This window comes from Gadus macrocephalus, chromosome 3 (genome assembly GCF_031168955.1).
Source record: "Gadus macrocephalus chromosome 3, ASM3116895v1".
Taxonomy (NCBI): Eukaryota; Metazoa; Chordata; class Actinopteri; order Gadiformes; family Gadidae; genus Gadus; species Gadus macrocephalus.
Window position 1 is genome coordinate 5623272 of NC_082384.1, and position 22814 is coordinate 5646085.

Below are 22814 nucleotides of genomic sequence, written 5' to 3' on the forward strand. Positions count from 1 at the left end.
AAACCCAATTCTAAAAAACAAAGTTAGAATGTCAGTAATAATATCAGGTCGAGCCATAGATTTCCCCCCTTTTAAGGCTTCCAGAGCAGCTGCAGAGTCAGAACAGATGATAACCTCTCTAGGTCTGGTTTCTTCAATCCACCTTAAAGGGACACTGTGTATTATTTTAAGTCATTTATTACCTCAAATCAACGTATTCATTCATAAATAAGTCCTCATTGGTGTAAAATTATCTCTGCCAAAAATCTCCCTTATCCTCCTGAGCGAAGAATAATTAATATGTAGTTACATTGGACGGGTAAGCTTCATGGAGGCTTCCATGTTCTTCCGGTCTATGAACTGCCGAGAGGGACAAAAAGCACTATGTGGTACAGGAAATGCAAACGCGTTTTCACTCTGAGCCAGCGTGAATGATGACTGAAATAATTCACTATCTTGCTCAAGGAATAATTACTCATACATCATTAGCTTACACTAATGATTCAATGCAGTTTGAAATTTGTTTGAAATAACAAACCTCATCATCACTCGAATGACTCGATGAGGTAGTATTGGATGTCATGACACAGCTTCTTGGCACATACTGCCCACCGTAGTCAAAAACAAAGGACGCAAAAATGGGGCGGCTTTCGAGTGTCCTCAACATTGGAACAGTGCTTGTCGGCGTTCTATGACGTAGCGTCCTTAAAAGGGCGGCCGTTGAGCATGCTTCCTTGACATTGGGAAACAGCCTGGGTGTCAATTGAGAGAAAATAATTATTTTCTGGTCCCAGTCTTTATATGCCCTGGATTACACATATGTTGTTTTTGGATTTAAATTATAATTTCGTGAAGAAGTTTGATAATTTTAGGTTTTATGTGAGGCCGCTTTGTGAACTACAGCTCTTCGCTGCTCTCGACGCATATGATATACGTCACCACACTCGCACTTGGAACTCGGCACAGAGATGGCACATAGAGATGGCACATAACTAAAACTCTCCACATGCCCCGACTTATAGTGGTTTTCACCTCTTTCTATGCTTTTATCCTCGCCTTGAAAAAAAGTGGTGAAGTGGAGCAGAGAGATCGCCATCTCTGTGCCGAGTTCCAAGTGCGGGTGTGGTGACGTATATCATATACGTCTAGTCGTATATCGTATAGTATATAGCGAGCTGAATGACTTCCGACCGGTGGCACTCACTTCACACCTGATGAAGACGTTGGAGCGGCTCTTCCTCAACCTCCTCAGACCCCAGGTACAACACGCCCAGGACCGCCTGCAGTTCGCGTACCAGCCAGATGTTGGTGTGGAGGATGCCATCCTCTACATCAGGGGTGCCCAACCTTTTTTGACCCAAGATCTACTTTTCAAGTAGCCAACCTCCCGAGATCTACCAGCCTAGTGTCAACATTGCAAACCTACCTTCAAGCGGGGGGGGGGGGGGGGGGGGGGGGGGGGGGGGAGTTGTATCATGAACCTACGGACTTCAGTGGGGGTTTCATTCCATCTGCACGCGGCACCTTCTCAACAATAATCAATAATCTTCCTCCCACTCAGGGTGAAAGTGGTAGGTCTTAGCTCGTTTCCCCTCAGCCATGCCAACGTTTAGGAGTGCGTAACTACTGTTGACGGCTTTCAACTGCTGTTGACAGCGCATGCGCTATCGCGCGTATATGTCCCGCGCAAATTGTATTTTATTTATTTATTTATTTATTTTTTCTTTCTTCTTCACCCCTCGCGGTCGACTTGGGATCTGTCGGCGGTCTACTGGTAGACTGCGATAGACTGGTTGGGCACTCCTGCTCTACATGCTACACCGAGTCCACTCCCATCTGGATAAGGGAAGCGGCACAGTGAGGATTCTCTTCTTGGACTTCTCCAGTGCCTTTAACACCATCCAGCCCCCTATGCTTCACGACAAACTGAACAGCATGGGAGTGGAACCCTATTTGGTGGACTGGATTGATGATTACCTCACTGACAGGCCACAGTACGTCAGGCTGAAGGACATCACGTCTGACACTGTGGTCAGCAGTACTGGAGCCCCCCAGGGTACAGTGCTGGCCCCTCTTCTCTTCACCCTGTACACCTCATACTTTTGCTACAACTCTGAGCTATGTCATCTACAGAAGTACGCCGATGACACAGCCATCATTGGGTGTATTAGGGGTGACAGAGAGGAGGAGTATCGGAGTCTGGTGGGGGACTTTGCTCTCTGGTGCCACACTAACCGGCTACAGCTCAACACCTCTAAGACAAAGGAGCTGGTCATTGACTTTGGAAGATCCAGACCAAGTCCGAGACCAGTCCTGCTAGACGGAGCTGAGGTGGAGGCTGTGAATTCCTACAAATACCTCGGGGTCTGGCTGGATAATAAACTGGACTGGAAAACACACACCAGCTACCTGTATGGGAAGACACAAAGCAGGTTGTACTTCCTGAGGAGATTGTGGTCCTTTAACATCTGCAGCAAATTGCTGTGGATGTTTTACCAGACTGTGGTTGCCAGCGTCCTCTTCTACACTGTGGTGTGCTGGGGAGGCAGCATAAACAAGAGGGACACCTCCAGACTGGATAAGCTGATCAGGCGGGCTGGCTCTGTGGTCGGCATGAAGCTGGACCCACTGGTGACGGTGGCAGAGAGGAGGACACTGGACAAACTGCTGGACATTATTGACAATGCCAGCCACCCCTTGCACACCGTCATCAGCAACCAGAGGAGCCTGTTCAGTGGAAGGCTGCTCCTTCCCAAGGTTAGGACCAACAGACTCAAGGACTCCTTTGTCCCTCACGCCATCACACTATACAACTCCTCACTCGGAGTAAAAAGGACAGATATAACCTATTCCACCGCTTAATTTGAACTGCTAATTTATTTAATTTAACTGTCAGCCACCCCTTGCTCACCGTCATTTCATTTTATTTATCCACTATATTATATATTTATCCACAATGCCGTATGTGTATGTATGTATATATATATATATGTGTCTGTATATGTATATATATGTTAAGGAACTGCGGGTGCATGCAGGCAGGTAGGACCCAAACGCAGACGGTATTGAACGGAAACGGCACTTTATTCAACCTAAAGGCTAAGGCACAGGAAACTCGGAACTCGGGAGACGACAGGGAACTCGGGAGACGACAGGGAACTCGGGAGACGACAGGGAACTCGGGAGACGACAGGGAACTCGGGAGACGACAGGGAACTCGGGAGACGACAGGGAACTCGGGAGACGACAGGGAACTCGGGAGACGACAGGGAACTCGGGAGACGACAGGGAACTCGGGAGACGACAGGGAACACGGAAGACGACAGGGAACACGGAAGACGACAGGGAACACGGAACACGCAGGACTAGCCACCACAAACAACCACAGCAAACCACAATGACAGCACAAGGAACAAAGGAAGACGAGGGCTTAAATAACAAACACAACGAGCAACAGCTGAGACACATTAGGGGAGGGAACAGTAATCAACACAGGAGGGAAAACCAGGGAAACACACACACCCTGACAGTACCCCCCCCTTAAGGGTCGACTCCCAGGCGACCCACGACAAGCAAAAAAACAAAGAAAGTCCAACCCAAAACGGGTGGGTGGAGGGGCGCCAGGAGGGGGGAATCCAAAAAAATAAATGGACTGGGGCAGAGCCGAGGGACGTCAGGCGGGCGGCCAGAAAACTGCCCCAGGGCATGGCAGGGAGCCTCAGGCGGACGGCCTGGGGGGCAAGCAGAGGCAGAGTGAAGGCGGAACCCTTCCGGAGGCCGGCGGCAAGGACGATGAGGGCTCAGTCCCTCAGGAGACCTGCAGTGGCGCAGAACCCCCTCAGAAGGCTGGCAGCGGTGAAGGCGGAACCCTTCAGGAGGCCGGCGAAGGCGAGGTAGAGGGCGGGTCCCCTCAAGAGGGAGGCCAGGTAGAGGGCGGGTCCCCTCAAGAGGAAGGCCAGGTAGAGGGCGGGTCCCCTCAGGAGGCAGGCCAGGTAGAGGGCGGGTCCCCTCAGGAGGCGGGCCAGGTAGAGGGCGGGTCCCCTCAGGAGGCGGGCCAGGCAGAGGGCGGGTCCCCTCAGGAGGAGGGCCAGGCAGAGGGCGGGTCCCCTCAGGAGGAGGGCCAGGCAGAGGGCGGGTCCCCTCAGGAGGAGGGCCAGGCAGAGGGCGGGTCCCCTCTGGTGGCAGGCCAGGTAGAGGGCGGGTCCCCTCTGGTGGAAGGCCAGGTAGAGGGCGGGTCCCCTCTGGTGGAAGGCCAGGTAGAGGGCGGGTCCCCTCTGGTGGAAGGCCAGGCAGAGGGCGGGTCCCCTCTGGTGGAAGGCCAGGCAGAGGGCGGGTCCCCTCTGATGGAAGGCCAGGTAGAGGGCGGGTCCCCTCTGGTGGAAGGCCAGGTAGAGGGCGGGTCCCCTCTGGTGGAAGGCCAGGTAGAGGGCGGGTCCCCTCTGGTGGAAGGCCTTGAAGGGGAACCCCCCTCAGGAAGGAGTGGAGGAGGACCCCCACAGGCAGGAGCAGAGGCCGGTCCCCCTCTGGTGGAAGGCCAGGTAGAGGGCGGGTCCCCTCCGGTGGAAGGCCTTGAAGGGGAACCCCCCTCAGGAAGGAGTGGAGGAGGACCCCCACAGGCAGGAGCAGAGGCCGGTCCCCCTCTGGAAGGAGCAGGGGGCGGGCCCCCTCAGGCAGGAGCGGAGGGCGGACCACCTCAAGCAGGCGAAGAGGCCGGTCCCCCTCTGGAAGGCTAGGAGTGGGCTCAGGAACCGGACAGGGCTCGGGGACCGGAGTCAATGCGGAAGCTAGAGTACCAGGAGGAACCGGGTGGCACCCCCAACCCTCCCAGCGCTCCATTGTCTTCTTTGTTTTGGCTACTAAATCCTCCAACTTACGGTCAAATTGAGCGTCCGCTGGGTCCCATAGTGGTGCTGTCATTCTGTTAAGGAACTGCGGGTGCATGCAGGCAGGTAGGACCCAAACGCAGACGGTATTGAACGGAAACGGCACTTTATTCAACCTAAAGGCTAAGGCACAGGAAACTCGGAACTCGGGAGACAACTCGGAACTCAGGAGACTACAGGGAACTCGGGAGACGACAGGGAACTCGGGAGACGACAGGGAACTCGGGAGACGACAGGGAACTCGGGAGACGACAGGGAACTCGGGAGACGACAGGGAACACGGAACACGCAGGACTAGCCACCACAAACAACCACAGCAAACCACAATGACAGCACAAGGAACAAAGGAAGACAAGGGCTTAAATAACAAACACAACGAGCAACAGCTGAGACACATTAGGGGAGGGAACAGTAATCAACACAGGAGGGAAAACCAGGGAAACACACACACCCTGACAATATATATATATGTGTGTATATGTATATGTGTGTGCATGTGTATGTGTATGTATATATGTTTATTTATGTTTATATTTATTTATTTATTTATATTTATTTATATATATTTATATTTATATTAATCCTCTATACAGTTCTCTACATTTATCTTATTTTATTTTACTTGAATCCTGTTTTACTTCTATTATTATCCCTACTTTCTATATTAGCTAAGAGTTTATTGTTTACTGTTTACTGTTTTTGTTTACTTTTTATAGTTCGTTAGTTAAGAGTTTATTGTTTATCTTATGTTATTATTATTATTATTATTATAATTATTGTTTACTGTTTTACTTTTTATAGTTATCTAAGAGTGTATTGTTTATCTTATATTGTATATAATTTAATATTGTGTTGTGTTTCTTCTGTAAACTACTGGACAATCAATTTCCTTGAGGGAGTCATCCCAAAAGGATCACGAAAACCTAATCTAATCTAATCTATTATGCGTCGAGAGCAGCGAAGAGCTGTAGTTCACAAAGCGGCCTCACATAAAACCTAAAATTATCATACTTCTTCACGAACATTTTTAGTTTTCTTTGCATGAAAAATTATCATTTAAATCCACAAACAACATATGTGTAATCCAGGGCATATAAAGACTGGGACCAGAAAATATTTATTTTCTCTCCATTAACACCCATTCATATTTTTCGATCTCATAGGTCCCATGAGCTCTACCGGAAGGGGCCAATAGAGTGGCGAAGTCACGCCCCTCACGTATGCATCCTCACGAGATTATTTGAGCGCCGGCGATACGCCCTTTCTCCCACTAGAGGGCCCAGCACGGTAAGGCACCGGGGTATTTATCTGAGCGTCCGCGATACGCCATTTCTCCCACTAGAGGGCCCAGCATGATAAGGGACCGGGGGTATTTATCTGAGCGTCGGCGATACGCCCTTTCTCCCACTAGAGGGCCCAGCAGCATGGTAAGGGACCGGGGATATTTGTCTGAGCGCCGGCGATACGCCCTTTCTCCCATACTAGAGGGCCCAGCATAGTAAGGGACCGAGGGTATTTTAAACATCGCTCTGAAGACGCAGAGATGTCGTGCTCTTTTCCAATTGGCTTAGATGGATCAAAACATGTTACGTCGTTCACCCGGAAATAAATATCTTGAGGAAGTTGCGTTTGCCTCATAGGAGGACTATTTTGAAAGGTCTCGGTTTATTCATAATATAACCTACAGAATCTGTTACGATATAGTCAGACTGTAACCTTCGTTGCGAACATGAAAAGGTTCCTACTACTGGTTGCACATTGTCTCTTTGTGGTACAAGTAAAAAGTTGGAATCAAGGTTGGTTGACAGCTACGTTATACATTTTTTTTACCAAAAATGCGTTTGTGGTGTCTTAAATCAATATTCTAATGCGTTTGAGTTGAGTTTTAATTTTCCGTGGGTCGAGGCTAGTCAATTAACTTCATGTTTTGCAAACATCCCCCGGAAGTCTTCCTTCTAAAGTCTTATGTGTACTGCCAGGCTCGGGCAGCGTCCTGCTGCGGGACGTCCAGGTGTTGACTCTGTACAAGGGCCGCTTCACCACCGCGGGCCGCTCCAGCGCCATACCCCAAATCAAGTGTATCGGGGGCTCGGCTGGCTGCGGAGCATTTGTCCCAGAGGCTGTTCAGTGTAAAAACAAAGGCTGGGATGGAGTCGACGTGCAGGTGATTCTCATAAAATATCTGTCCAGATAAAAGTTACAAATATACACCGGGTTAATCAGAAGCAGAGATGCAATACGACATTCTGTTTAATATGCCTTTTCCCTGACACCCTTGGAATGGTCGGGGATCAAAGGCTCCAACTCATACTCAACTGATACGTCCTCCCCTTTATCACAGCTGTCATGGCAATTTCTTTAAGAGGTATTGCATCTAGGACAGATGAGACTTCACATTTCAATTGGCAATGATCAAACATCCTATTTACCTAAAGGACAGAGTTTCCTGTGTTCTCATCAAGTAGAAGAATGGGGATCCCTGCTCCCTTGTGACCGGTATATCCCAGACACAAATGTTAATGTTAGATAACGCTAGGAACAGGTTGGTTGGCTAGACAGTTCAAGGAGTAGGAGACAAAGCTTAGATGATGAAGGGGAAACAACATAGGACTCCGCCGAGGACTACACAGCTGTTCTCAGCATTTTTGAGACCTGTGCCACGGTATCAAAAGTCCTTGCTTTGGCCAATGCATCAGACTTCTGCTTGCAGAGCTCTTGGAGAGATTGCAGGGTGAACTCTAATTTGAGGCCTCGGTTTATTGTATGTTTGTGGTATGTTTGTAATATGTTTTTTGTATGCTATTGCATGTTTATTACTTAAAGGTCCCATGACATGCTATTTTATGTATTCTTTAATATGGGTATTAGTGGGCAACTAACACAGTATTCAAAGACGTTCCCGAAATTCAGCCGTGGTGCAGAGTTACAGCCACTCCGAGCCAGTCGCACATTGAGCTTCCCCCAAATGTGCTGTTTTGGTGTCTGTAGCTATAATGCAAATGAGGCGATGGTGCCTCGCGGCAACCGGCGGCATGTCGCAGTTCATGTACTTCAGCGAGTCAAAGCCAAAGTTCCTTTCCCCCAATTCCTTCTCAACCATGGCTCAGATAACCCCCACAACAGTCTCGTTGTGGAAGTACAAGACACGTCAAAGAACCGACAAGAAACACTTGCGTTACAGTGTGTGTATTCACACACACACACACACACACACACACACACACACACACACACACACACACACACACACACACATGTGGCGCTCGCACAGTCGAGTCTCATTGGCGGGCCAACGTCTCTGGGCGGGCCAGGCAGAGTAAGGGGAGGAGCTGAGATTCTTGGTGACGTCATAAATACAGACATTCCAAATCAGCGCACTTGAGCCTCCGTTTTTTCAAAGGCGAGCAGAACAGCTAGTGCTCGTTTTACACCAAACGCAAATTTTAGCCATTGGGGGACCATAGGCAGGCTAGGGGAACTCATATTTATGTTAGAAAACCTCATAAAGTGAGATTTTCATGTCATGGGACCTTTAAATACATTAGCCTAATTGTTGAAATTCGGATTACTCTTCATTCTTATACGGTTTAAACAGAAACGACGAAAGGGCAATAGAGAATTTTGCAGTTGAGTAATTTCAAAGAATACATATTTTAATGTGTTTTTATCCTCTTTCCTCATTGTATGTCTTGCCGTCTTTAAGTGGGAATGTAAGACTGATATGGACAACTCCTACCAGTTTGGTCACATCGAGGTGAGCTGTGAGGGCTACAGCCATCCAGACGATGCCTACATACTGAAAGGCTCCTGTGGACTGGAGTACACCCTGGAGCTGACCGAAGAAGGGAGGGCAAGGCAGAGGTCCGGTTCCACCCACGGATCCAAGCAGTCTGGTGGTAGGAGAGCTGGGAGTGTGTTTGCAACCATGTGGATATGTGTTTGTATCATCCTTGAGTAGATCTAGGTCCTAGTAGGGGCAATACATCACGGGGCTTTTAGATATGAAGACAGCTGATTGAATATGTTTTGCCACAATGCTAATATGTCCTGCGATGCCACAGGTACATGCAAACACGTATGGAGTGGATAGGGGACAATGCCTTGTAATGGAAAGAATGCTTGCAATGTCGGTTGATTCAACATATGAAGGCTACACAAAAGGGTAGCTTTAAATAGATTATACGTTTAAAACATCAAAAAGTATCTATAAAATCTATTTATCTATAATCTATTCTAATATTTTATTTGTGTATGTTGAAAATGAAATTTAAAATGAAAAGTAAATGTTCTTCGTCCTTAGGCTTTGGGGATTTCGCCTCCAACTTCTTTAGTGGCTTCTCTGGTAGCAAGCATCAACAGCAGGGCAACCATCAGCATCAACAGCATCGGGGCTCCTCGTCAGTAGGCAGCGAGGGCGGCTCAGGTAGTATGCTGGGACTGGCCATTCTACTACTGCTAGCCTATGGTGTCTACAAGCTCTTTCTCAGTGGAAACTCAGCTCAAGGTGGCCATCCTGAACCCGAGCCGGGAAGCTATCCTACTGGCCACGATGACCGTGGCCATACCAGCGGACCTCCGCCCCCTGGCTTTAAACCCAACTTCACGGGTAAGTTGTATATTTCTAGAAGATAAGTTAACAAGAGGTGCGTAGTCTGCGGGGACACAGGGTTGTTGTTATATGGGGGCCTGTATAACTACAGTTATTTCATTGTAAATGATATGGGGGGTGCCCCGCCTACACCCTACGGTGTAGCCTGACTACAATGCAATCGAATGCAGGAATGCGACTACTAGTAGAGATATTTCGGTTTATTCATAGAGGGCAGACGCACGTGAAAATAGGCTTGGAGTCTATTCTAGCATTTTGCGACACAGCAACATGCTTTTTGCGTCACGTCTTGCATCAAACAATAAATGAATAGATGGCACTAAAATCGTAATCATCAGAGATAAAACATAGCACACGGAATCAAGTTTATTTTTCTTTTCATTGCTGAACAGTCCCCTAGCTTGTGGCCTGGCAAGATGGATTCTCACGGGATCCTAATCAGGCAAATCAGGCGGCCTCGCAAGGCTAGCCTCACCTCCACCTGCAGTGTTTGAATAGATGTGACAAAGATCCTTCTGCTTTAGGTTCCTCAGCAGGCTACCCTGGTGCACCTCCTCCAGCCTACCCTGGTGATCCTCCTCCAGCCTACCCCGGTGCTCCTCCTCCAGGCTATGGCTTCCAGAGTGGGTACAGCTCTGGGAGACAGCATTATCCACGGCAGCAAAGTGCCACACCAGGAGCGGGTGGAGGCGGCTTCTGGACCGGGCTCGGGACAGGAGGAGCACTTGGATACCTTTTTGGAAGTCAAAGGTAAGTGCAAGGCTATTTATGAGGGAAATATACGAACCACGTGTATGAGGGTCATTCAATCCAAGATCTTAGGCTTTCTACGAGTATCTTTTGTTCAGTTTTAAGGTAATTGGATTGGGTTCAACAGATTCAATGGGATTGTCTTAATTGCCTAATTACACCTGAGTAAAGAGGAGGCACCATGAGAAGGGTCAGCATGGCCATGGATGAGGTAAAAGAAGGCTCTTTATGGATCCGGCACATTCTAATTTATGCAACTAACTAAGCGATGTGTTTAGCGGCAGTGACAGTAACAAAAAAGGCTTTGTATTAAAAACCCAGAATGTACTGAAAAATATACAGAAATTAAGGCATGGTGACCATTTTAACCAAACTACGTGACCTACGTCGCGTACCTTAGTGGTAGGGCAGGAGATTTGAGTCGAGAAGCACTGACCACACACACTTGGGAAGCCAGAAGTTTGCTTATTTGATTGTCTTCTAATTCCAAAAAAGCGTTTGGCTTGCATTAGCTGTAAGATGCGCATCATATTTTGTAAATCAGTTCCTCAGCTATAAATGTTAAACTGGTACTAAATATAGCCAGTACAATGGAGCTAGGCAAAGTATTTAATGCAAAGTAGTGGGAGCAGGACACATACACCTCTACTCCATTTGTCCTCTTCCTAGAAGTCTCCTTCCTCCGGTTTCAGAGATGATTTGTTTTCAATTATATAAAAATGTTAAGATGGTTCTGTTAATTATTCAACAATATGATAGTTGAATAATAAATACTGGTATTACTGCAGTCCATAATATGGGGTGTCTTGAAATAAGTGCAGTTTTTCCATTATTATTATTTTTTTCCATAATCAGTTGTTTTGTTGTTTGTTCTTTGCTAAAGGAACCAACCTTACAATTCCAACTTCAGCGCATCCGGCCACATCCCACGTCCCGCACAAGCGCCCAGCTTTAGCAGTGGGACCCGCAGTGCTTCAGGTACAACAGAGGACAATGTTGGAATGACCCATGTATTGGTGAAGTTAGTTACTTGTATCACACCCACTTTAGTAGTATGTAGGAATATATAGTATATAAAGCTATAGTAGTAAAATAATTGTCATGTTAGTACATTTGAATGGAATATAAGTTCCTCCCAGGTGAATTGTCTTTCCCTACTACTAGTCCATTAGTGTGGTTATGAATTTTTTCTAGCGTGTGACCAATCACACGCTTCAAAATTGTATTACCAGAACAAGTTTTCACACATCTAAAAGCAGGGGTGAAACCAAAGGAAAATGTGGCCCCATTTGGTGTTTGTACTATTTGTTCAGCAGTCGGTGCGGAACAACGCCACAACATCCCGCCCTGAACAGACTGTGTAAGGGGCTAGCGTGGTTGTTCTTTGTGTCCAGGTTTTGGAGGAACCAAAAGAAGATAAAACTCATTTGGGCGTGTGATCTCCTGTCTGCCAGCTGAGCTACACAAAAAATAAGAGGCCAGAACAGGATGAAACATCTGGGAGACATCAGCAAGTCTCGGGAGAATTAGATGTTTTATTGTGATGCGTTAAATGCTCAATTGACCACATCTATGAATTTGTTCCAATCCAAACCTTTTCTAATGGGTGTTAGAGATGTGCCCATCTTGATTAATTACAGCAGATGTTTGTGATATGTTTTGTATTATGTCTATCAACAAAAATCTGAATATTTTGGAAAATTATGAAATAACGAGATGACAAGTTCATGTTGTTACTCTGCTTTTTTTTTTCTATTCGTCATTTTAGAATTTTGAATATATTTATTTTTGATCGAACACCAAACTATCTTGTTTTTACTGATGGTTGAAGTTTTTTCAGAAAGATATGTATTCTAATAAATATAATCTAGGCAAACTGAATGTCGTTATACTATAACAAACATGAACTATTTTGTTTTCATTGAAGTTATATTTGCAGTTTCTTGTGTTTTCCTGCTTTGAATATAAACACAGCAACGCTTATAAATACTTTCCCTTACGTATAGTCAGTTGGGGCAAATCAATGATTGTAAGCTTTTATTTACAAATGTATGAATTTAAAGCTGTCATCCATTTGCCATTGTAGCATTATTATTAATAATAATATATTTAATTTGTAGAGCACTTTACATTCATAAATCTCAAAGTGCTCCAGAGTTTAAGAGAGAGGAAAATAAATAAATGGTATCATTATTTATTATCACGTAGTTAATACAGTTGGAGCATGGGAGGAGGGGGTCTGATAAATCAGCACGGTAACAATGCAGCATTTTACTCATGATACATTTGGTCTTGTGGTCTAATGCGATGAAGTAAGTACAAAATACAAAAAGGGATTCAACAGTGTAATGGTTTAGGACCTAAGATATGCGTTGTATTTTGCAATGAAAATGCTAGCATTGGCTAAACATAGGAAGAAATAACATCATGAATAATACATTTTGTTCTCCCTACTTATATAAAATACATATATAAAAATTTAAAAATAATGAAAAAAATAAATATGTAATTATTTAGTTGATATAGTCAGTGTTTTATCCAAAGAATGCCGTAAAATGTATTTAGGGCTGTAGTTTCCTCCAGTCTGGCTATCCCTGTGTGGTGTACAACATTATCAATAAAATCGGACAAACAGGAATAGATAATTTAACAGCACCTGCCGAAGGGATTTGTTCGTGAAAAGCATTCATTTATTTTGCTCTTGAATAATTTGGAGAAATCTTCGTCCTCATCTGTGTAATTAAATGACTACAAAAAACTCAAAATACACTGTAGTCCGATATGTTGGCCGAATGGGCCTTTCCTCCAATAGAGCTTAGAAAGCGCTGTGCTAAATGATACCCAGTGTTTCATAGATGACATCGGAGAGGCCCTCGTCGCTAGAGTTTATCGTGGTGGTCAGGGAAGACCCTGAAGGTGAGAAAGGGATTGTTTTTTCTGGGGAAGGAGTTAGTTTGCAGACTTGTGCATAAAGGTCCGTGAACAGGTCAGGTCTGTCATTCTTCTTTGCTACTCCCTCAGCTTTCCTCACAGGCTCGGCATAAATGGGTTCTTTCTCTATTTCCCCTTTTTGGGTCTGAGTTGGGTGAGCTCTGCTTTGGCCTGGACTTAGTTTGTCGTACACTTCTGCGTAGATGGGCTCTGAAGGATTGGCATGGTCTGTAGAGGGCCCCGGTGCTTCCATCGTGCTGGAGGTTGTGGGTGGTTTAAGAGGAAGGAAACTCGCTGGGTCGGCGTACACACTTTCGACTCCCAGATGTGGATTTGACGTAGACCTCTCCGTGACGTCAATGCTGGGGTGTTCTGAGAACGTCACACAGGACACGGGAGCGGACGCTTTGGTAGATATCACTTTGTCGAGAGGCTGAGCGTTAACACATTCAGATGCACTTATCCAGTCTGCCGGCTGAGAGTACAAGCTCTCTTCCGAGTCCACGAGAGAATTCGATTTGATTTTTTGAGTTTTTTGCAAAATAGCAGGTATTAAGTCCATATCGGGTATCTTGGGCAAAGGGGAACGGGGAATCCGACTCGGCAGTGCTGCTACCCCATCTGGGATTGGGAGGACTGTGTGGATGGCAGGACTGTTGGTGGGGACAGCAGTGGAAGATGTTTGGTGTTTGATAGCCTTCTCAATTAGGCTAAACAGAACACTGGCTTGGCCGGTCTCAAACGTAAAGGTCCCAGGTCCAGAATCACACCGCCTGCCAGCTTCGATGGTTAAGGAAAGCTGTAGGGATGAAAATAGAGCAACTCATTTAGGTGTCTTCTTTTATCTATATTAACAGTACATTTAAACTGAAATACTATAATCATATAATACTATACTTAGTCATAACTCTATTCATCCACTAAATATAACAAATGTACTGAATATAGTTATATAGTAGTACTAGTGTAGTTATTATAAAATAACAACAGGTGTTTTAGTTAAGATTTTAGTTAAGTTACCTCAGGATTGGCTGTTCAATACAGGTGTAATCCACATACTCATTGATAATCATTCATTAATTGGGGGCCAATGATCAAATGTTGATGACCACCAAGAAAATTGTATTAAACGTCTGGCATCAGTGCATTCCACCCTTACATTATCTTTTCCATATCGTCTCAGGAGGCGGTATGGCCAGCTCAAGATGGTCCTTGGATTCTCTGCCTCTCTTAACGACAGATCACCCTGGCCCACGTGTAACTTGTACACCCCCTGCAGGCCGCAACGTGCTGCGGCATCAGTTTGCTGCACCACCACCGAGAACATACCCACTGGAAGACGAAGCATGAGGCAAATACAAAAGATGTTTGGTGAACCAATCTGTACACTATTCTTTGTTAAATGCATTTGAACAGATAGGGTTGGCGTATTGAGGGGTGAAGATGTAGGGGAAATCACCCTCTTCTGTCGAGGCATAAATCACATTGTCTTCCATTTGAGGCTTAGAGCTGATTCCGCTCACATTGGAATTCTAAGAGAAAGAGAAGATAGAATAAAGAGAAGATCCTTTCCATATTTTAAGGAGCTCTGAATTGTCAACTTTTTCCAAGGTATATATTTACAATTTCCTATATTTACAATTTCAGTTTTTACTATTAATTAGTGTATGTAAGGAGACATTAGTAACTTGCTGGAATATAGCATATCGTTGTATCAATCCAATCATCACTTGAGAGGCTCAAGGCACTGCCTAACTAATATACCTGATGTTATCAAAATTATAGGATTGTCATGTTTTTCCAAATAATTGAAAGAAAGCCAACTTCAGAAAGAGGTACTGAACCATTGTGATGAAATCAATGCTTTAAACACTGTTGGACTAGTTTCCTTAAATAACAAGGTTCTTGGCAGTATTCAACCAATCAGAGGGTTGTGTCTCACCTGAAAGGCAATTTCGCACACCTTCTCTACCCACTCTGTACTCTCCTCTTTCATGGCAGAAAACACCAAGTTTCTCTCCTCCGTCTTCACACAGAATGCTGCCATGTTATCCTACAACAAGAATCATCTGAGTTGATGTTTTCAGCTTCATTCTATTGACAGTACTTGCTATAACTAAGATGCTATACATTCCATTCCACTTTGAACAGAAAAGGTTATATCTTATCCATTAGTATATGCTACACGTGAACCTCCTAAGATGGCGCAATTTGATTGGTTTGCTATCTCGGGATATTGGGCAATATCCCATGATTGAGATCTCAAACTCGGGATATTGTTTAGCACACATGACGATCGTCTTGTCACGCTAATAAAAACAAATAAACCGCTATTAAAAACAAATAGATCCCGGCAAAAAGTGTTATTTTGTTTATTTTTGGAGTGTTCACAAGTAGTATATCCTAAAACAATTATTCACCTCAGGCTCTGTGAATAGTAAACACTAAACATAAACATTTTTCACTTCACCTCAGGCGAATAATTGTTAAATACTTCACATACAGCGCCCTCCATAATTATTGGCACCCCTGGTTAAGATGTGTTAAAAGCCTTAAAATAAATTATTTTTTTATTGCAGAAGCATACTCTCACACTGAAAATTGTAGAAAAAAATCCCTGACTAAGAAATAATTATTCTTCATAAAATCACCTATTCCACAATTATTGGCACCCCTAACAATTCCTAGGAAATAAATGTAATTAAAGTATTTCTGTCATTTCTACAGTAGTTTACAAAGTTGATCAGAGTATGTAGGAACATTTAATTAGTAATTCATAACTTCCTGTTTCCCTGGGGTATAAATATGACATGCCACAGAAGCCATTCTCTTCAACATGCGAAAGACAAAGGAACACACTGTTTAAGTAAGGCAGATGTGTGTCGACCTTCACAAATCAGGCAATGGCTACAAGAAAATAGCCACTCGCCTACACCTGCCCATATCTACTGTCAGAGGAATCGTCAAGAAGTTTAAAACAACTGCAACAGTGGTAAACAAGCCTGGACGAGGACGCAAGTTCATTTTGCCACCATGCACAGTGAGGAGGATGGTAAGAGAAATAAAAAAATCTCTGAAGCTCACTGTCACAGAATTGCAAGGAATGGTAGCATCTTGGGGTCACAAAGTCTCCAAAAGAATCATCAGGCGCTATCTACATGCCAACAGGCTGTGCATGTGGGCATGCACAGAATGCATTTGAATTAAAGGCTGGATTTCACATTTTCTTTCATTGTGGTCCTATATTATTTAGAAAAAAATAAATAATTATTAGAAGCTAAAGAACACCTCTTAACGAGGGGTGCCAATAATTATGGAGGGCGCTGTATATATATCTGACAAAGAGAAAACCTTTAATAATGGCTTAACCTTAGTCGACATCTATTAAGAGTTAAGTTGACCCCGACTTACCTCCCACTCAGACAAGACTTAATGACATCACCATGACCCTGATCATCATGTTTATGAAAGTCCTGTACTTTGTGTCAAATGAGAGAATAAGGTGATTACCTTGGGCAGGGCCTCAGCATGCGGGGGCAGTTTGAGTACACTGATGATGTCGGACAGTCGGACCACCTTCAGCTTTCTCTCCTTGTGGCCCTGCTGGTGTCTCTTAGCATCCCCTCCGAGCCCTGCGCTGGGCCGTTCCCCCCCCACACCTGCCCCTGTTGGATCACCAATGACAGAAATAGTGGAGCTCATCATAATGATGGTGGCATCTTATCCTGATGTAAACCACATGTATTACATCCCAGCCAGGGAGTGTTTGAGGTTTGCATTATGTTCGGATAGCAGCACAGCTAGAGCTCTCTAAGCATGCACAACATTGTCTCACTAACATCAGCTGGCCAATGTTCAATTAGCTAAATCCCTAACATACTAGCATTAAAAAAACGATAGCAGAAAGGAACTCCTCTATACAAAACCAATTTTTTTTTAGATAGATTCATCCTGAAAGGTGGTGTTACTACTCTGGCATCAGCTTCATGTAATCTGATAGGGTCACGGTTTGGTGTGTTATCTCGGTCTACCGCAAAGCAATTTCCGTTCTTGTACTTCCTATGAGGTTTATGAGCCAGTTAACAGTGCTCGGAGTGAGAAGAATAGGTACATGGCGAGAAGCAGAACAACAAACTAACACTGCATGCAAAGCAATATGTCAAACATAAAATGGAAATGTATTCCTGTTCCTCACATATTCCACAATTGGTGGTCTCTCCCTCTCTGATGATGCCTCTCAACACTAAACCCAAGTTTATCAGAACCATGTTGGGACGTCCCGCCCTCTCTCTCGCCAATGACGCTCAGAAGCACAGAGCTTCTAGCAGAGGCGGGCCATCTGGGCCAGCAAAGCCTTCTCTGCTGGCCTAGACACTTTCAGAACAATACATTATTTTTATTGTTATAAAATATATCATTTATACCTTTTAATATATATATTTTTTCATTCATTCTATCTATTTGAATAAGTTTGTTCACATAAGTCTAATATGTATTTATTTGTTTTTCCTTCAGTTGCGTTGCCTCCAGCGCGGTAATACATATATTATGCTGCGTTTCCACTGCAGGGTGCGGAACGGATCGGATCGCAAAGGTGCGGTAGGGAGGGGGCGGTATAGCCCAGCTCAGTTCCGAGGTCGCGTTTCCACTGCCGACAGTACCCTTTGTGGTAGGCCGGATGTCGATCGCCGTGGCAGCTACGTAAACATCGTAAACAACGTCTTCCTCCCCAAGAATGCAGACGAACGTCTCCACCTCCTTGTTCGCCCAAGCAAGCGTTTTACGCGACATGTTAATTGTAAAGAATAATACCTCGAGGCTACTGTTTGTTTGTTTTTATCCCTGCGTCACCCGGAAGTGATGATTCTGTCGACCAATCAACGGAGGGGGTGTGTAGCTAGAATTTCCCGGGACCCTTTCAGGCGTCTCGTCTCGTTTTCAGTACCCCAACGGAGGAGTCCTGAAAACGAGGCCAAAACTGGCCAAAACGGGTACGGCTAAGTCCGGGTCACGCCCACTTTTGGCGGTGGAAACGCGACCCGATCCGCACCTTTGCGATCCGATCCGTTCCGCACCCTGCAGTGGAAACGCGCCATTAGAGCCCTTATCCAATCAGATTATTTCCCTACACTGTCTCCGGGTAAAAAATAATCTAGCCGAGGCCTTCAGAATCCTGAGAGAATCCCCTCGCTGTTGACGCTAATGGGACTATATTGTTGATTGACATGTTCTTCAACCAATCAGATGTCGAGTATGCCGAGCTGGGCGTATCCTTTTACACGTCTAGGCCTTCTAGCTGGCCTTGTTGTTTGGCGCTGTCACGTTAAAATTGTACCGGGGGCGAAAATTGTACCGGCCTACGTCATCAGTTGTTGACAACTTGACAACTGATTTGATTGGGTTGTCCGTTGCCGGGGAGGTTTCAAAAAACATTCTCATGTTTCCAAAGACGAAATAACACAATACAGATAACGAATCGCTAGATAACACTTGTTTTTACTTTATATTTGTATGGTATTGAATTGTTTAATCGAATTTAGCTAGTAAACTGAGTGTTTAAAGCAGGTTTCAAAAACCATTCGCGCTTATGTTGCCGAACACCAAATAACATAATACAGATAACGGATCGCTAGATAAAACTTGTTTTTACTTTATATTTGTATGGTATTGAATTGTTTAATTTAATTTAGCTAGTAGTGTTTAAAGCAGGTTTCAAAAACCTGTCTTGTCACGCTCAATGAAGGAGTGCAATGAACGAGCATGAAAGTTCGCGAATGTTCAAGAACCTTCCTACTCATTGACGCGATCGCCCGTTGCCAGGCAACAGACGAACGTGTCGTCTGTTGCCAGGCAGGTTTGGAATTAGTCAACAACTGATAACGTAGGCCGGTGCAATTTTCGCCCCGGTACGATTTTAACGTGACAGCGCCATCAGGAGGTAAACAAAAGGAATTACAACTAGCTAGCAGCGAAATTATATAGATCATTAGGTTCGATTTTTTTTTAGATTAGATTCACTTTAATTACAATGGATGACAGAGGAGAAGGACTGGATATTGCGGCCGACTCGTTGAAAAAGTCTTTTTCGAGAAGGAATTTCTCAGAAAAACACCGCAGCTAGCTGCTCTGACCAAGCCGGGCAAAGGATTTGTGCGGCACTTTCAATCCAGCAACTACGAGAGGTATAGTTGGCTGACAGCGTCAAGTGGTCATTGTAATCTGTATTTATGGGAATGCTTGCTTTTTGCAACGTATCGATGTGGTGTTTGGAGCCACGGTGGGTTTTCCAACCTGAGTTGTCTTAGAAAGTCGGCATTGAGACACCAAAGTACGGCGGGCCACTTGCATGCAACAGTCTTGTTGAAGTCGTTCGGAGACACCCGAGTGGATTTCAAGTCAATGAGCAAGTAAAGAAGGGAAACAGAGCTCCACAACGAAATCGCACTATCGTTGATTTGTAAAGCCTATATATTCTTTTGGTTTAAAAAAAATACCTGTGTTCGTTAAAGTAACATGTTATTGTTTTGAATTGGTTCTTGTTTGGAAGGATTGAATATGTATGAATTTATAGCAAAAGTCCTCTAAATCAAGCACAGGTTCTATGAAAGAAGCACGTACTTTACAGCGTTTTGCTAGGCTTAAATGACGGAAGATTTTTGGCTGCATTCATGGACAGTCGGAAATTGTAGAATCTGACGAATATTACGGTCTTTTCAGCTTATGACTAGGGTAGGCTAAGTGCGTTTTGTTGTGGTTTTTTTGGCTTAAAAAACAAACAAAACATTTTCTTAAAGCCCGCTCAGTTGTCAGGGTTATTGGGTAATATATTGAAGGCCTCATGGTAGTCATTGCAAGACTGAACGCCTGGGGTGCTTGCAATGAATGTTGATGGCAGCAGAGAGGGAACAAGGTTACATTCGTTAATGGTGCTATAAACTAAATGCCTCCGCCAAGCTCAGCCTACGTGATTAAGACGTGGCTAAAGGCGGCTGCATGCTTCAGCGTTGGTGTTACGTTGTTGCGCAAAATTTACTCAAAGCAATTCATGCTCCCTTTAGGTTGCGCGTGTTGCCAAGCAATTTACCGCCAGAACAGTAGGTGGAGTAATATGTGGAGTGAAGTTTTTCGTTGAAGACGACCTCGAGAATGACGTCTTTGTCTGTGGGAGTCGTTGGTTTGTTTATGTGCCAGATCGTGTTCTCCCCATACACAGTGAATGATGGCAACAGACAGAGGAACAGGGGTGATGAAGTTGTTGATCATTGGGGTTGTATAAATGTGCATATCTCTCTACATTTTAAAACGACATAATGTGTTGGCAGCAAAGTTAACTTCACTTCACGTTAATGATTTTGTATATGAGCCTGCCGGCCGGGTTCCATTCTATCAAACCACCCACCCTCCTTCCTCCTACGGCAGCGTTTCTCAAATTGAACCATGAAAAGGAGATTTTCATGGTATTGGTCGAAGACTACCTAAGTGAAGCCTATATGGTGTATTTGTGTGTGGGCGTCGTCGTCGGCTGTTTATAAACCGCCTCCCAGTCATGTTCTACACATTCAGTGAACTATGGCAGAGAAATGTGATACTCCAGACAGGAAGTAGTAAGCAGACCAATCACAGCCTTGCAGGCTGCGCGGCTCGCGTAAAAGCTTACGTAAAAAATGACGCAAGTCTAGAAAAATCGCCCGGCGCACGCAAGACGTGAGAAGTCGCGCAAGGGGTGCGCAAGGGCGCGCAAGGGCCTCTTGCGCTTGCGCTTACGCTTACGTAACTGAGCATAAATCGGCCTTAAGTCTGCATGACGTTACCTGCCCATGAACTTCTAATGTCACTGATCTCCAACCGGCCCATGCTGCATTGACTGGCGGGGTACAGGGACAGCCACACTTGATTCCATTTCTGACAGAGAAAAGAGATGTGAAAGAGTTCATGTCAAATCGGATATATATTGTTAGAGAGCGAGAGAGAGAGAGAGAGAGAGAGAGAGAGAGAGAGAGAGAGAGAGAGAGAGAGAGAGAGAGAGAGAGAGAGAGAGAGAGAGAGAGAGAGAGAGAGAGAGAGAGAGAGAGAGAGAGAGAGAGAGAGAGAGAGAGAGAGAGAGAGAGAGAGAGAGAGAGAGAGAGAGAGAGAGACCCCTACATTACAGGAATGCGGTAATGGAGTTATGTCTGAACTTGTGAATCTGCCTCAACACATTTCAACTTCACACATCAATGAGCTATGCCGTGATTTTATCAACTTTTCCTGGCTTCATGTAGGCCTAGGCCTAGATCGTTTCGACATGACGCCAGGTAAGTATTTACCTAGTTTTATGTAAATAAACGGTTAATTCGAAAGGTGTGTCATTACAATTTCTACTTACTTTGCCGATTTTCCGTGGTTGGAGGTAGACCTGTCCTGCTTTAACGTGCGTATCCATTCTTCCAATTTGTGGAATGCTTAAAAAAAAACTCCTTCAAACGTCCGCAAGCCTAAATCGTTTGGTTGAAATGTTTCCTGTAGCTCTGAGCAGGCCTAGTTAAAGGAGCTCCGTGGTTTAACAATGTCCCTGGCGAATGAGGCGCACCCCCGTCAGTGGGCACCCGCACAGGGGGCTGAAGGTCTGCGTAACCGCTGCGTCACGACTACAGGTGCGTCACCACTACAGGTGTGGTCCCCATACCATACTAAATTGTTTTATACCATATACCTTATTTATACGATACTATTTAGTATGGCTGCATTCCAATACCCATACTACCATACTAAATAGTATGGTAGTATGGGTATTGGAATACTACCATACTAAATAGTATGGTAGTATGGGTATTGGAACGCAGCCCAGGCGTGCGCCGTGGCTCCACTCCCCTCGCGTGAACGCTCAGGGGCGACCAATGTCCGAAGACAAACCATAAACGTCCCCTAGGCCTACCCAGAGCCATAGAGAGAAGAGTTGCGACACTCTCTGATCTCGCCGGCAGGGGGGTCACGTGGTTCAAGTAAGCCTGTATAGTTCCAAAACACGCCGCGCTGTCATGGTCTTCTATGGGACTGACATCAGGATTGCAATATTGAATGGTATATATAGAAATTAAAAAAACACATAACCAAGTACTTTTCTGACTATTGTTGCATATTTGTAATTGTCAGATTTACATTTGGAGTGGTAGGGTGACAACTGAAAGCTACTTAGATACGTTTTTAAGTTTGAGTGAAAGCTTCACGTTCGTGTTTGAATGGGTAGCACTAGGCTACTGACTTTAGTGGCTTAACCTTAACTTTTACCTTACTACATCTGTTCTGAAATCAAAGACGATTCAAGATGTTCATTTTTGCGCACCTGGACTATTGGATTTCCTTGATTTTGCTTGTAATTCCGACACACTTACCCTTGGTCAGAGAGCGATTGATAAAGCAGAGTAGCAACAGTCCATTTAGCATTTAGTATCCAGGCAACTTCTTCTGATGAGGCAGGAGCTGACCACACAATCATGATACTTTTAAGACTAAGCCATACGTATCAAATTTATTAAAGAATAACAAATGATTACGCTTAGATGAATGAAATAGTATTTTTTTATTAAACAATGGGTGAGACAACAAGAATGTGTGTGTGTGTGTGTGTGTGTGTGTGTGTGTGTGTGTGTGTGTGTGTGTGTGTGTGTGTGTGTGTGTGTGTG

The 22814-nt window shown here is 44.8% G+C and overlaps 2 protein-coding genes across 2 annotated transcripts; one reads left to right on the top strand and one right to left on the bottom strand.

Annotated features, from left to right (window-relative positions):
• Positions 1-6454: 6454 nt before the first annotated feature.
• On the top strand, positions 6455-12416 carry saraf (store-operated calcium entry-associated regulatory factor). The gene is made up of 7 exons (XM_060046766.1): positions 6455-6658; positions 6842-7026; positions 8566-8758; positions 9163-9468; positions 9996-10221; positions 11105-11199; positions 11616-12416. The coding sequence occupies exons 1-7, from the start codon at positions 6592-6594 to the stop codon at positions 11639-11641; spliced, it is 1098 nt and encodes a 365-aa protein (XP_059902749.1). The 5' UTR covers positions 6455-6591; the 3' UTR covers positions 11642-12416.
• dok1a (docking protein 1a) lies at positions 12069-21875 on the bottom strand. The gene is made up of 7 exons (XM_060046765.1): positions 21518-21875; positions 20964-21054; positions 16663-16817; positions 15095-15205; positions 14612-14684; positions 14312-14484; positions 12069-13951 (listed from the first exon to the last, which is right to left on the bottom strand). The coding sequence occupies exons 1-7, from the start codon at positions 21572-21574 to the stop codon at positions 13052-13054; spliced, it is 1560 nt and encodes a 519-aa protein (XP_059902748.1). The 5' UTR covers positions 21575-21875; the 3' UTR covers positions 12069-13051.
• Positions 21876-22814: the final 939 nt, after the last annotated feature.

What these genes read in the sequence shown, in the direction of transcription:
- saraf (XM_060046766.1), top strand. Translation starts at nt 6,592, where the DNA reads ATGAAAAGGTTCCTACTACTGGTTGCACATTGTCTCTTTGTGGTACAA. An exon ending in AGTAAAAAGTTGGAATCAAG is followed by an intron (nt 6,659 to 6,841) that starts GTTGGTTGACAG and finishes GTGTACTGCCAG; the next exon opens with GCTCGGGCAGCGTCCTGCTG. An exon ending in CTTTAAACCCAACTTCACGG is followed by an intron (nt 9,469 to 9,995) that starts GTAAGTTGTATA and finishes CTTCTGCTTTAG; the next exon opens with GTTCCTCAGCAGGCTACCCT.
- dok1a (XM_060046765.1), bottom strand. Translation starts at nt 21,574, where the DNA reads ATGGATACGCACGTTAAAGCAGGACAGGTCTACCTCCAACCACGGAAA. An exon ending in AACCACGGAAAATCGGCAAA is followed by an intron (nt 21,055 to 21,517) that starts GTAAGTAGAAAT and finishes TTTCTCTGTCAG; the next exon opens with AAATGGAATCAAGTGTGGCT. An exon ending in GACGATATGGAAAAGATAAT is followed by an intron (nt 13,952 to 14,311) that starts GTAAGGGTGGAA and finishes TCATCCCTACAG; the next exon opens with CTTTCCTTAACCATCGAAGC.